At 38.4% G+C, this 15,685-nt stretch overlaps 1 protein-coding gene across 3 annotated transcripts in view; it reads left to right on the forward strand.

The window, feature by feature from the left end:
* CRISPLD1 (cysteine rich secretory protein LCCL domain containing 1) overlaps nt 1-15,685 on the forward strand; it is a 59,891-nt gene that overhangs the window by 26,123 nt on the left and 18,083 nt on the right. For all 3 annotated transcript variants that reach the window (XM_075213677.1, XM_075213678.1, XM_075213679.1), the window contains 7 exons: nt 5,851-5,969; nt 6,061-6,193; nt 9,255-9,370; nt 9,634-9,734; nt 12,886-13,065; nt 13,923-13,983; nt 15,078-15,144. In XM_075213677.1, coding sequence (XP_075069778.1) covers nt 5,851-5,969; nt 6,061-6,193; nt 9,255-9,370; nt 9,634-9,734; nt 12,886-13,065; nt 13,923-13,983; nt 15,078-15,144 — 777 coding nt within the window. The remainder of the gene's footprint in view (nt 1-5,850; nt 5,970-6,060; nt 6,194-9,254; nt 9,371-9,633; nt 9,735-12,885; nt 13,066-13,922; nt 13,984-15,077; nt 15,145-15,685) is intronic.

Genomic DNA, 15,685 nt, shown 5'->3' on the forward strand with positions numbered 1-15,685 from the left:
AATATGTGCTTCTCTAGCCCCCTAAAATAAGACAACCACACCAGGATTGTGTTACTGCATCACAAAACAACATTTGCACTGGTCTTGTCTATTTTTTGCAAGTGTTCCTTAAGTGCTGATTTAATTCCATCCAAGAAAAGGAATCTTTTTGTGAACCTTTGTGCTCAAAAGGTTACTTGAAGTACTTCTCCTTACCCAAAGTATCCCCTAATTTAAACAAAGTTCTTCAGGCGAAAAGTGCAATTCAAGCAAATTCAATAAGTTATTGTATTGTAACAATCAATAAGGATGGCTTAATATATTTAGCTTATTAGTAAAATATATGCTTTACCAATAAAATGTTAAACAGCAAGAGTACAGCATGTCATAATAAAACAGCAATATAATATTACTCTTTCTTGATAAACTTTAAAAGAAGTTTATATAGTTTTCCATAGTGCTTTTTGGGGCACCAATAGTCTCTATAACTTCTTAAGTAGAACACATAGACTCCTCTACGGTAGATGAAATGCTAATCAAGTTTGTAAAAATCCCGGAAGAATATTTCCTTCCTCTGGGGTAGATCCTGACAGATGGCTTTAGAAAAGATCCCATTCATAAAAGGAAATATATTCAGTCATTGTTTTTAATCGTCGGTTCTCCGGCTTTTATATTTCTGTGGCTTAGGCTATTACTGGAGCTGGAATACATTTAAAGAAACTGATTTTGCTTCCAATAAGGCTTCCACAGACAGAGTGCTCTACAGTGCTTGTTTGGAAAGGATACAGTCCTCTCTTTCAAACATGTTGACCTGATTAATTATTCATAGCTTTTGTTCATTATTTTAATATCTGTGTGCTTTAGCCAGTCCAAGGTGTCATTAAAAGAGACACAAAGTCATTTACTTTATGTCATATTCGAGTTCTGCAGTGTTCAGAATATTTGCTGTTACTGTGAATACCTGCCATTAATTAGTCTAATTACATACATGATCAAGAACCCTTCAAACAGCCTCATTGGGTGCAGAAAATGGGAGAGACTCAGTGACGGAGCTACGATTGGTGCAGCAGGTGCTGTGCATCGGGCCCGCTACATGGGGAACTAGCGAACGGTGGGCCTGGGTTTCCTCCCTGCATCGACGCCAACGGCTCACTAGTTCCGCCTCTGGCGAACCTGATCCCAAAACCATCTTTGAAGCCATGCACCTAGCATATGTTTTGACTGAACAAAATGGTAATATTTGTGGAGGGCTAGACGTTTGCACCAACCAATGAGAGGAATCGGAGTAGTCGCACCGGTGTATCTGCTTTTGTGAAGCAGAAATAAGGTTTGAAATGAGAGAATGAATTTTTTACCAACATTTGCGGAGGGGCACACAGCCAATTCCACTCTGCAAGACGCCTTGGTTTTGAGCTGGCAGCAATTGGGGGGATTCCTGTGCTTTTAACACAAATTTTGCTTTCTATTTGCACTAGGACAGAAAAGTGCATTTCTAAGCACACTTTGCCCAATATAAAAAAAATAACATCTTCAAAGCCAGTGTCCTGTAAGGTGATGGATATTTGATCTGACATTTACACTTTGCACAGACACATATTTGAAATTTCCCACCTCTTCACACACCCAGGAACACTTGCAGTTTGTTGAAGCGTGTCTGGGAGAAGAGTGTAAAACCAAGGCAATTCTCAGTGCGCATCCCAGGCCTCATATAGGGGTGGATGCAAATTACGCCAAAAATATAAGCGTAAATTGTGTCGGAGACAATGGCGCAAATTGCGTATTTCGTAGTAATATATGCTTAAAGTGTAGGATATGCTTTTTAGTGTAAGATATGCTGTAAGCATATCATTCTGTACAGACAGCAGTCATCATCATCATCAATCTGAGGATCATGTCTGTCACCAATGCAGAAGTGCTTATAATAACTATCGAAAATTGGGAGTGAGGAGAAACATATTTGAGTTGCAATTTGGCACATTCGCTTGGTATATTAAGTTTACAAACTGAATATCAAAGAGCAGGAAACTCACCCTATGGGGTATATTTACTAAACTACGGGTTTGAAAAAGTGGAGATGTTGCCTATAGCAACCGATCAGATTTTGTCTGTCATTTTGTAGAATGCACTAAATAAATGACAGCTAGAATCTGATTGGTTGCTATAGGCAACATCTCCACTTTTTCAAACCCGCAGTTTAGTAAATCTAGCCCTATGTGTTATTTGCACCGAATAATACACCTAAAATACATGAAGTTTTTGTTTTAGTCTATTTTCTGTGTGTGTGTAGGTAAAAGTACATATTTCAGTATTTAATGACCTATATAATACTTCATCCTAGAAATAGAAAATGGGTATGGCTGAATATATAACTACATATGGGGGGAGAATCTATTATAATAGTGAAAACCAGTCTGTTGCCATGTTACTAAACAAGTGTCCTTGTTTCACATCATGTAAACTCCTATTACCAGAGGACAGATACTTTTTTTAAGTTAAAGAAACTGCTGAAGAGGTGAGAAAAGTTTCTCAGAGGCCAAGATGGCAGGTCTGGTGTGGGGAGCAAGGGCCAAAATAAGTATAAAGCAGAATATAAAACCTCTTCCTGGATGTAGGAAAAAAAAATCAGTGAGCGGGAAATTGCATAAGAAAAAATATTGGTTAAAGAACAAGAGAAAATTGTTTTATGGAAGGCTATTTAAAATAAATTAAGGTAACCGTAAATAATTTTTTTTTGGAACCCTAAAAAAAGCTACAGAACTTGCAGAAGAACCCCCTACTTGTCCATATCCTATCCTCCTCCAATCCCAGCCTACATGTTTCTGGTACCTAAACTAAAAAATATATACTTGTGTAGTAGGTAAAAAAAAGTAAGTTATAAATAACATACAAACATTAATTTGTCTTTAATGTCCATTGTCAGGCGTTAACATCTGCTTCTGTGTTTAATGATGAGCTTCCGCTATGTGTTTGATGATGACGTGCTACCAGAATGGTTGGTTTCAAATGTTGCCACATAAATATTAATTTGTGCATACTAATTTAGGGCCACCAATATTTTTTTTCACCATTATGTATATTATTGGTAGAACCCCTGACACCCTTTGGCGGAACCTTGTGGATCAGAGGAACCCAGTTTGAGAAACACTGCTTTAGAGAATATAGCCTGTGATTTTAAGTTAGCAACTTTTCTAGACTTTACACATGATGTGATTGACTTCACTTCCCCTAATCCACAGGAGTTTTGGGGGTATATTTACTAAACTGCGAGTATGAAAAAGTGGAGGTGTTGCCTATAACAACCAATCAGATTTTAGCTGTTATTATGTAGAATGCACTAAATAAATGACAGCTAGAATCTGATTGGTTGCTATAGGCAACATCTCCACTTTTTCAAACCCGCAGTTTAGTAAATCTAGCCCTTGATCTCCTAAAGCCAATCAGGTAACGCCATTGGAAAGTGTCAGTTTGCCCTAATTATTTGTTAACGCCTGAGAAAAAGAGGTTGAAGTTAAAAAGCAGCATGATTTCTAAGGAAAAATGATCTTTAGCAGTTAGCAAAATCAGTAACATAATAATGAAGGTGGGAAAGTCTCAAAGTCAAACTTTACACTTCAGAAACATTTGTAAATGGATGATATGGACACACTATTTAATATGTGGTATTTGCTGTTACACTAGAGTTTCTGATTATCATGTATTTCCTGGTACAGGCAGCGGTATGGGGGCGTGGTCATGGTACAATGGGGTGTGGCCGCACCATCAGGGACCCGCTGTGCTGTACTCCCCTCCCCTCCAAACCCCTTCATTGCCGTGTGCACACCCATTCACCACTGCTCTGCCATGCACAGCAGCAGTGGACAGAACCTCCCCCAACCTTTCCACCGATCGGTACAAAGCTGTCCCGATTGTGATGCTGGATCAGTGCCCTCAAATCGGGACTGTCCCGCCTAAATCAAAACAGTTGAGAAGTATGCAGTAGTCAGAGATAAACGCTGTATACCTTTCATTTGATAGTGCTTAAACTATATGCAGCTAGGTGATACTTAATCAGAGTTTAAACCTGTGTACGTGCAAATTAGCAACGGTATACCAGGTTTAATTGGAAGGAAAAACTGCAGTAGTTGCTAATGCTAGTCTAGTAGCTATGGGAAACTTATTTTTTTGATCATAATATATGCTGTTGCTTAGTCCTGCGGTTCTTAAACCTATGAGGCTTATATTATTGTCACGTGGGATCACGCTTGTCATTCATGGGGAAATATGTGATTCACATGGAGATGAAGACATTTATAAGTAACTTGATGTATGTATTATATATTTATCATGTATTTAGAATCCATGTTTCATGTAATATGTGCCCCGCTCCCCACTTTAATTAAGACACAATACATTTTTACTGGAAATCCAAAATCTTTAATACAGCATTTAAATAAATATATAAGACAGTGCACCTCTGATATACCTGGAGAGTGTTTCTCTGCCGTTATCTTGGTCAGTGTTTATGTCCCAGTTCTTGTGCTGTGGACCAGACCCAGTGCTTGTGCGGGTATCAGTCCCAGTCCTAAAAACTAAAAAATGTGTTAGTGATGTATAAGAAAAGGCAGACAATAAATGTGTGACTTACAGTTCTACACACATGCATACACCTCCTTCCTCTCCCTCTGCCCTCTGTATCGCAGCATGCTAAAAATAAAAATATCTTTTTATAACATGCAAGAAAATAATAATAATCACTGTATCCCCTAAAGCCCACAGACCCATACATGCCATTCACCCGTACATGCTCACAGACCCATACATGCCATTCACCCGTACATGTCCTCAGGCCCGTACATGCCACTCACCCGTACATGACACAAAATTTCTCCACATGCTACTCTTACTCCCACATGTACTCCAAAACTCCTCACTTGTCACTCAGAACCCCCTACTAAATGCCCTCTCCCACTAATTAACAACTAATAACTATTAACTCACCGGTATAGTGGTATAACTACCACTATACCATAAAGCGCCTTGTCAGTTAGGAAGATTCAGGTCTTTCCCCGGGAAGAGGTTAATAATGGTGCTACTCTGCAGTATTCTGATCTGCAATCTTCTGCTCTGCTCTGCACAATCTGCACTCTCAAGTCTTTCGGCGGTTGCTCACATGATACACTGACCTAAGACTTCCTCCAATCAGCTCTTCACTTAACACAACTGCACCCGCTGATATGGAAGTCAGAGCAAAGAGCTGAAATTTTAAGAACACAAGCCGAATTTTAAGTTTTGGGTGGAGTTCAGTATGTTCAACTACGTTAAGGTACTACTAGTGATGTGCCATTCTCCCTGCTCGGTGGGTCCCAGTTGTCTGGTACTGCTCTTCTCTTTGCTGATAATAACAGGCAGGGATGTTGTTAATGCACCTGCCCTGGGAACTTACAAATTGCCTATATCAGAACTTCATATGGCGGGAGCATTGATAACACAATTGCCCCCAGGGTCTCTTTTTCAGTGCTTCAATCTGTTTAAACTGTTAACTTGAGTCAATCTGAAGTAAGCGTAAAATAGCTACAAAAAATCATTTGTGTCACACATCAGTACACGTTGAGGGATACTTGGTAGTTTTCAGATTCAAATAATACACAAGTTTTTACAGACAAAGTTATAGTTAATAAAAATGAACAAATACAGATCAGATTATATAATATACTTCACCCATATATTTATTCTGCAAATAGAGTAAAAATACAAACTAAAACATGTTAGGTTACACAAAACACAAATAAATGGGGAATAAATTTGCTTTTCAAATGTTGTATAATTATGACTTTAATGTTCTTTGGTCTCCTGGAACCGATACTAATAAGCATTTATTTTACTTATTTTTAGGTATGGGATGTGGAACTAGAGCGATCGGCTGAAGCTTGGGCAGAAACTTGTCTATGGGAACATGGTCCTGCAAATTTGCTTCCATCAATTGGGCAGAACTTAGGTGCTCATTGGGGGAGGTAAGAGCTAAATTCCATAGTAATTAATTACAAATGACAGTACTTAAGTATTTTATAAATTAAGACATTCATTTGTCCTTTTCCAATAAAGATACAGACCTCCAACCTACCATGTCCAGGCCTGGTATGATGAAGTGAAAGATTACACATATCCATATCCACAGGAATGTAACCCTTACTGTCCGTTCAGGTGTTCTGGCCCCGTTTGCACCCACTATACACAGGTATGTTTTTATTATTAATTTCCATTTAAAAAAATAAATAAATTAATGGGTAATATAAATTCAGAATTTCTATTGAACTTCACTGTATATTGTTTAACTATTTAGTCTACTTAGTTTTCAAAAATGTCACATTTTATGTATGTTTACTTTAGGAAAGAGGGAAGAAGAGATATATGTTTTCCCTTCTCAGATATGGTGTAGGCACCAGATGGATTTGAGCAGTTGCAGGGTCAACCTAATTTGCTGATGCATTAACTTGAGCAGTTACATATATTTGCTGTAGGTAAACTCGCTACTACTGTTGGGTACAGACCTCAATCTGGGTATAGACACTGTCACTGGGCTCCCTCTAGCTCTGCTCTAGCGGTGCAGAAAGATAGGCATGTGGAAGGCACTTACTCTATTCCTGCACTGGACAAAAAAATGGATCCTGAATCCAGTGCTGGTATTATATCAACATATCAACATATTATATCAACATACCTGCCTGCAGCAGAAGATATGTTTAAGATGGGCAAATCATGGCTCAAAGAGCAACGCACATCCCTCCCTGACCACGTCCAACTTTACTGTTTCATTATAACAATGCACTCTTGTAAGGAGGAAGAAGGACCACGAGTCACTAAGAATGTAACAAGAATGCACTGTTGACGCTTCTTGGGATACTCCTGGATAAGGTGTATTCCTTGCTGCTGACCACTATTGATATGCTCTAAGCTATTTGACTTCTGTAGTCAGTGGTTATTAGTTATTCATGGCAAAACCAATGTATTGCAGTAGATAATGTGGCCTCCTGAAGTGCAAGTTTGGTGTGGACCTCAGGCAGAGAGCAGGTACAGCATGTACCTGTAGAATATGAATGTTTAAAGGTTGACTTCTCTTTTTCACTGTTCTCCTGACACTACTGGTTTGATTAATTAAGACAATAGAGCTATGTGCACACTTGTGAGGTAGTGGGAGTCTTCTTCCCCCTCCAAAGTTGGCCAAATAAATCCAGTCTAGGATTGCTGCTGCCACAATCTCTTTCCCACTGTATGTCGCTGGTCCATTTGTTTGCAGTTGTGTGGCCACCCCTCTGGCCACAGTTTTATATAGGCAAAGTGAAGGAGTGGACCCAGAATTCCCAAGACATAATGTTGCCTCCTATGGTGCTATGTAATCTGGAATGTGTGTCTTCCAGAGATGTGCACCTCACTAGTGTGAATGCAGTTGAACATCCCTCTGCTTTTGATGTTGCAAGCACAACTGAAGTACACTAAAGGCCATACTGGGTATTGGTTATTTACTATCGTTTATATATATATATATATATATATATATATATATATATATATATATAGTGCCATCATTTTATGTAGCACTGTACAGAGAAAACATAATCATTCATCTCAGTCCCTGCCACGTTGGAGCTTACAGTTTAAATGCAAAAACAGGGAGAACAAACAAGTTTTCATTGATATTAAATACTTTAATGAGCTGACATGTCTAGATGTATTTTGTGTGTAATGGCTGTGTATGCCTGGTTGTTAAGCTAATTGTAGAATTATTAATGCAACTATATAATCAAGCAATAAAACCATTTTATTAATGATGATAGGTACACTAAAGAGCTGCCCACTGTGAAGGAGCGAATGTGGCAACCGCACTGCACATGCACGAAAAACGCATGCACAGCGTCATTGCGTCTGCCGGTGCGTGGCGCATACACAGTGGAAATAGCCAGGTGTGATGACATCATTGCACATATGCTGGCACTAAGGATACTGGGAAGTCAGCTGAGCTTTATAAGCCCAGACTGTCCTCCGTAGCGCTCTTACATCTTGATGGCTGCCACACGTAGTACCCATTCCCCTCTCTCCCTTCTACCCCTCCCTCCCTTCTTCTCCACCACAATATGAGGCCAGCAGGGTGTTTGTTTATGGGGAAGGTAAAGTGTGTGCATATTGGGACAGTATGGTGAGTGCATATGGTGAATAACGAGTTTGCATATTAGATAGTAAGGGGTTTGCATATTTATACATTGCTATTATTTATATGGAGTTGTGTGTGAATATAATTTGTGAGATACATGTATGGTGCATATATAGAATAACATAGTAGTATGTGTTGCATATATGGTAACAAAGGAGTATGCAGTACATATATAGTAACATAGGAGTATATGGTGCAAATACAGTATATGCATATATGGCTGTAATGTTAGTGTTGAGTAATGAGAGTTGTTGTTAGTATTGCGTATAACAATGAAAGTTGTAGTTCATTCTAGAGTTGTAGCGTTGTGGATAAGAATGGGAGTTGTATTGGGAACTGTAATGGAACCTGGTACACGCATGCTCACACACATACATGAGAAAGGTACGTGTACACATCAATAAAACAGGCAAATAATTCAGAGTAAAGGAAACATATTGATTTATTGTGCCATCTGTATATGTTATCTTAAATTATGAAACGATATATTATCTTAACTGAAGCTATGAATCTATATGCAATGTTTCCTGATATAAGTATATTTGTCCTTGTAGTGTGTTATGTGTACCCAGGCGTAAATAGCTATCTATTCGCACTGCATAAATGTACAGCAGAATCTTTAAGTGGCTGGCAGAAATTTATATGTATATGATTGTAAGTCTCACATCTAGTATGTCTGCTGTGGTGTGCATGTGACCAGTATATGTCGTTCATACATCTCAAGAGCAGAAATGGAATAGTATTTCTTGAGTAAACTTGAAACAGTGTTTGTGAGTGGTTATCACTAAAGTATTTATCTTGCTATTAGAAAGAGCTATTTTAATAAGTATTGTCCTATGGATTGCGCTAACATCTATGCAGTAAAATGTAGTGAGGGAGCACAAGTAAAATTTTTACTTTTTACAGTACTTATTGTTAATTGCCCAAACATCAATTCAGATCAGGTTATTTAATGTCACCCTCGTTTTAACACCAGTTTTGAATTTTGCCCAATGGTGGCAATATAAAGAAGTCATTTTGAATCTTATAAGGCACATATTTTGAGTAGCATTTAATGATGGGTCATTTCACTGTATTTCTTTCCATTTAGGTGGTTTGGGCAACAAGCACCAGAATTGGTTGTGCTATAAACCTGTGCCATAACATGAACATTTGGGGGCAAATATGGCCAAAGGCAATATATGTAGTGTGCAATTACTCTCCTAAGTAAGTAAACTATACATTTTATTTTTAGCACTGTATTATTTCATAAAGATTTTTTCCACTACCTTTTCTTTTCATGCCAGTCCCTCAGATATCATTTTATTCTCAACCCACATATACTCATGGACTGTTATAAACTGAAAATATTATGATATGCTTTATTTTGAAGTTTAAAAAAATCTTTCTTTCAACATTGAATAACGGTTGCCAGTTGAAAGACATCTTTTAGTGAGCTCATATTAACCATAATATTTTTTTTTTCAAAGGGGTAATTGGTGGGGACATGCGCCCTACAAACATGGCCATCCCTGCTCTGCGTGCCCACCCAGCTATGGAGGAGGTTGCAGGGAAAATCTTTGTTTCAAAGGTACAGTATGCACTGTAATCAATATCCACATCAGAGAAATGCAACACTTGTGCTGTGTAATTCCATCTCTATCAGGGATGTCCAGCTTCAGACATCATCTCAACCTAAGAAGTGCCCTCCTCTTTATAGGGTTCCCTCCACTTGATTCCTCATTGCTACCTTTGTGGGGTCTTTCCTTCATGACCTTGGTATACTTTAATGGTGATTTATATCTGTAGGATCCAGGTGTTGTGTCCTGTGGTATATGGAAGTCATGAGGCTTTTGCTAGGTGCAACTCTAACTTAATGAGTCCCCAATTGTAAAGCGCTACGGAATATGTTGGCTCTATATAAATAAATGAGGATGATGATGATGATGATGAATGAGTCACAGAAAGCAGACATGTGATAAGGTGGTGCCTGTCCCAGTGGTCTTGTCTGATTGTTGTATTTGGGTTGGAAAGGATTCATTACTTAGGACGAAGCAGTATGATAAGGGTGACATCAGCTTTTAATGAAGTGTTAAAAATATATTGTAATATTATCTAACCATTAAAAGTTATACATGGAATGTATTAGAATAGTAAATACTGGCCAATATTTGGGTTATACACCATGTGCCTTTCTCCACTACTCATTATATATCTCACATGACCATAAAATAAACTTGAACCACATAAACTACATACAGTATGTACCTCTTTCGCGTCTGCAGTGTTCAGTCCTCTCCTTTGTCAGTTATCGCGCGTGATGTTAATTTGACGTAACTTCTCATTTTGTCAATGCATTTCCAAATCTATTTTTAGTCTACCACCAAGTATATTGTATATATGTTCACATTCTTATTGTCATGCTTATAATCTATTAGATATTGGTATTATTATTCTTTTATCAAGTCTATGCTTTTCCCATATTAAAAGAGCTGAATTGTTTTGTAAACTGTCTAAAGTGCTCTGAGCTTGTGACCTTAAAGCTTCACATGTACTGCAGATATATATAATAATACACTATCATACCGCTCAACTTCTGAAGATGGGGAATTAGAACAATGTGTGTACATTAAGGGGGCATGGACAAGCGTCATGGGGTTGTGCCCCGACACACCTTCAAAAAAACCCTTTCAGTGCTGTGTGCACCAGCGGAAGGTGCGGGCTGCACCCTTTCACTGCTGCTTTGCTCTGCAACATACCTCCCATCTTTCTGGCCTAACTGGGCCAAAGCCTACCTAAGTTGGGACAGTTGGGAGATATACAATAGGGTTGAGTACGCTTTACCGATGTCCACTACTCTGACATGGAGAAGGCCTACAAAGGAAATACGAAATTATGAAAAACCGATTGGAAAAGAAACATACTTACCTTCAACCCGACACTGGAGATCTCCGATGGGAGAACAATGCTGACAGCAAACGATTCGTCATACGTCATTTCGATGTCTGTCAATAGAAATTTAAAGCGGCAATGTCGGGTTAAGTGTTTAAACACTTAACCTTAGGGGTCCCCACATTGCCGCTTTAACTTTTTATTGACAGATGTCGCGATGAAATCAGTCTGCAGTGCCGAACGCTTTTCCATTCGGAATCACTTGCTGTCAGCTTGATGCTCCCATCAGAGATATCCAGCGCCAGGTTGAAGGTAAATCTGTTTATTTTCCAATCGGTTTTTCATAATTTTGGATTTTCATTCTAGGGCTTCCATGTCGGAATAGTGGTAATCATAAAAACGATTATCACCGATACAATACAATAATACAAAGATAAAAACAATATATGGATAAAGAATTAACAAAAATATGTATTTCAATAACTAAACATTTAAGTAAAACAATGTAAAAATAAACAGAAAATAGAACCAGAAAGAAAATGTAATAAGATGTGACTGTAGCGAAGAAATACATGTTAAATGAGAACTGTCGGGTTTGTGAAAAAGTAGCGTTTACATAGTACCCTTTGAGTGATGTATGGGCTAAAAGTAAAAAATGAGCCCCCACCAGGTAGGGACCATAGCATATCAGTGAGTGCTACATGCAAATGCCACATGCTGGCTTCACTATTCGAGCCCTGCTCAGTACTGTGAGGTTTCCTTTATCCCCTGTCTTGCAAGAATAGAGAACGTGTTGAAGGAAAACACAGGCAGTGAGAATGTCTCAGACATGGCATTTGCACCCTTAAAAAAAAATTCCGGGAAAAGGGGGTTCAATTGACCTATTGGCTGAGAAGTAAGCTTTCTTGTTGCTGCAGTAAAACATTATAATTATGATGTGTTCTCTATCCAGGCAAAAACATTAAATACCCTAAGAATGTAAAACATTTAAATCGCAGCAGGATTATTCCAGTAGCTTTGTTTTATAAATATATTTGCTAATTGAATACATTTGTAGCAACTACTTAATTACACTGATTGCGACTGAGTGCTTCAGAATTATCAGACATTTATAGGTTTCCCGGCACATTCTAACATAACTTCAAAAAATATTTGAACGCACTGGGTTTTTAGTTTAAAAATATAACTAATTTAATATTCCTGTACACTTGCTTAAAACAGTGGGAGAAATTGTGGAAGGTAGCCATTTTTATTCAAAATGAATACACATACTGTGTAAATCGTTTTATTCAATAGCCAAATCTTAAAAATAACCTGCAGGGTATTGTTTTTCTAAATAGCTTGGCACTCAGTTGTGGATAATAATATTTACCTATCGCTGTGAAAGAGCTGTGTATTTGATATTTTTGTGCATTCATACTGAATAATCCATATTTTGTAAGGCATTTCAGCACTGGAATCATGCCTCCTGACACAAGGATTAATGGCCATCTTGATGTCCCCTAGAGAAATAGTTTGGTGGTCTCACCTCAGTCTCCAGTGAACCAGAGTCTTCTTTTTAAACCACAACTAGTAATTAGGTTGAGATTTACACAGTTGGCAGCCGTGTAGGGATAGATGCTTATTACTGGTCTTGCTAGGTTTGTTCCTAGAGATCAAACAAGGTCACTTGCGTGCATAGAATCTACTTCTGGGCCCTTTACCAACATACAAGTATAGTGGGTAATCTCCTACCATGGCTTGTTCTGAAAATACATTTTAAAGTGAACGTGTATCCTTAGCAATGTTTTGCACAAGTTGAATATTTTTCGCTGCATATCCTCATATGGTTTTTATGTTGGATTTGACAGATGGTTCAGATTTGCACTATCCAATCCCTGAACCAGAAGAAGAGACAAATGAGATTGAAAGACAACGCTCCAAGGCACTTGACACCACCTCCCAGAGCAGAGCCAGGACTCACTCCCCGACATCCTCTACCAGGACTGATGGCTATGGTAGCAACGAGGTTGTCAGTACAGAGCAAATGTGTATGTCAAACATATTCTAGTGTATATACGGCTGGGTTATGCTTTAGAAGCATTATCATTTAAAAAGGGAATATAGTATATCAAACTCCGTTTAGTTACCAAAACTGGTGTGTATTTCTATGTCAGGTACTCTCAAAGGGCCTGATTCATTAAGGATCTTAACTTGAGAAACTTCTTATTTCAGTCTCCTGGACAAAACCATGTTACAATGCAAGGGGTGCAAATTAGTATTCTGTTTTGCACATAAGTTAAATACTGACTGTTTTTTCATGTAGCACACAAATATCAACTTTAAATTTCAGTGTACAAATAAGCTATCAAGTATTTGTGTGCTACATGAAAAAACAGTCAGTATTTAACTTATGTGCAAAACAGAATACTAGTTTGCACCCCTTGCATTGTAACATGGTTTTGTCCAGGAGACTGAAATAAGACGTTTCTCAAGTTAAGATCCTTAATGAATCAGGCCCAAAGTTTGGAAGAATTCACCCCTGCCAGCACTCCTAAACAAGCCTCTTCTTTCCTCTGCAATGAATAAGGGGGAGATGCAAAACATACTGTGACAAGACTGACACGTATTGGTTGGGGTCGTAGCTCTGTCCATTCAGCATCCAAACTAAAAACAGTGCGCTTTGAATGTAAAGTATTCCAGGTTGTTAACCTGGGAACAGGAATTGTAAAGAGTGCTGACACAAGTTTACACTGCAGGTGTCCTGCCACAGTTCTGCTTTTTTGGGAGAGTGGAATGTTTTTGGATAACATATTTTTTGCATATGTGATAAAAAAAAAAATATGTTTGAATGATGTACTATATAGTATATATCTTTTATACGTAATCATGGTGTTGTCATTTACAGCTCAAATAGTGTCTTGTGAAATACGACTGAGGGACCAATGTAAAGGCACAACATGCAACAGGTAATAATCACCCACCTGTGTTTTATTTTAAATGAGTTATATTCTTATGTAGAAAAGGGTGTTTTTTTAAAAAAATATAATAATATTGTTTTTATTATACTTACTATTGTTTTTATCACTATGTTAAACATTAAATTCTGATCAAGAAGGTTGTTTACATTCCTGAGGAGACCATATGTACATATTATCTGATATATTAGGCGGTAGGCATATTCGGATGCATGTTGGTTATAATTTACACTCAAAAGAGCCGCCTATAAATATAGCATATTTGCACTCATAGTCTGAGTTTTAGGCATCTCCAGAGGCGTCCAGCTGTGCTCCGGTAGCATATGTGCCAGGTTTACCTAGGCATACCTGCAACCACATATGTATACACACTGGTCATAAGCACAAGACACGTTTGTTAACATATTCACTATTCATCTTGATATAATCAGAGCCGGTGCCAGGGTCCTTGGCGCCATAGGCATTATGTGAAAATCGGCACCCCCCTCCCCCCCCCCCCGCCCGCAGGCAGGCACACTTTAAATATCAGCGCTCCCGCCGCAGGTACCCTGTCAAAATCGGCGCTTCCCTCCCCTCCCCACGTCTTTCCTTATCTTACCTGCATTAAGCTGCTCCTCTCTGCTCTGTCTTCTCCCCTCCACTCACAGACACTGTCGGGCCGTGATGATGATGTCACGGCCGACAGTCAGTGAGCGGAGGGGAGGAGACAGAGCAGAGAGGAGCAGCTTAATGCAGGTAAGATTCATAGCCTCTTCCCCCCTCCCCGTGGATTTCTCGGAAGCACAGTTTTAAACGACAATAGTCAATGTTTTTTAATTTTGAGGCGCCCTGCAGAGCCCGGCGCCCTAGGCAATTGCCTAACCTTGCCTAATGGGAGCGTCGGGCCTGGATATAATACAACAGATATTATATTTTTTCTCACGTGAAACTGAAACTAGGAAAAAACCTTACACTACTCTGCCTACACAAACAATGCCATCATTAAAATGCATTTTATAAGCAAACCAGGACAATAGACGTCAGTAAAAAAATAATGCCTCCGTCATATTATTACTGTATTATATTTATACCGTTTGTATTTATAGATATGAATGTTCAGCTGGCTGTTTGGATAGCACCGCCAAAGTAATTGGAAGCGTACATTATGAAATGGTAAATATTTCTTTCTATTCAACTTGTCTTAGGAACCAGAAATCTATCTGAAAACATAGTTCACAAAATAGAGATGTGTACATCTACCTGACAGCCAAAATATGACGGCAACACCGTCACTGCGTGGTGGTGCATCAATATTGTTTTATTTCATTCAATATTAAATTAAGAGTAATCTCTGTGAATAAATTACAGATAGGTGTCTTTCTTTGATTCAGTGTATTGTTCTAACTTAATACTGTGATTAATAGTAATGGCCCTTTAGCGGTATTGATGTGCAGGCCCTGAAGTGTATCTGTTTGTCTATCAATGGTCGAAAGCTCTCCATGTATCATACGCCGATCTAGGCTGCCAGAAAATCAGTCTACTGAGCTATGTGTATGTGCATATGTATGTAATAGATTATCACTAATAGCTGTACACTTTATGGTTACAGTGAGGTGTTTTATTTACATCTCCACTTTTATCAAACCCACAGTTTAGTAAACATACCCCATGATCTTTATGAAAATATTGTCAGTTTACTGAATTGCTAGATTCA

The sequence above is a fragment of the Mixophyes fleayi genome, chromosome 5 (assembly GCF_038048845.1).
Source record: "Mixophyes fleayi isolate aMixFle1 chromosome 5, aMixFle1.hap1, whole genome shotgun sequence".
NCBI lineage: Eukaryota > Metazoa > Chordata > Amphibia > Anura > Limnodynastidae > Mixophyes > Mixophyes fleayi.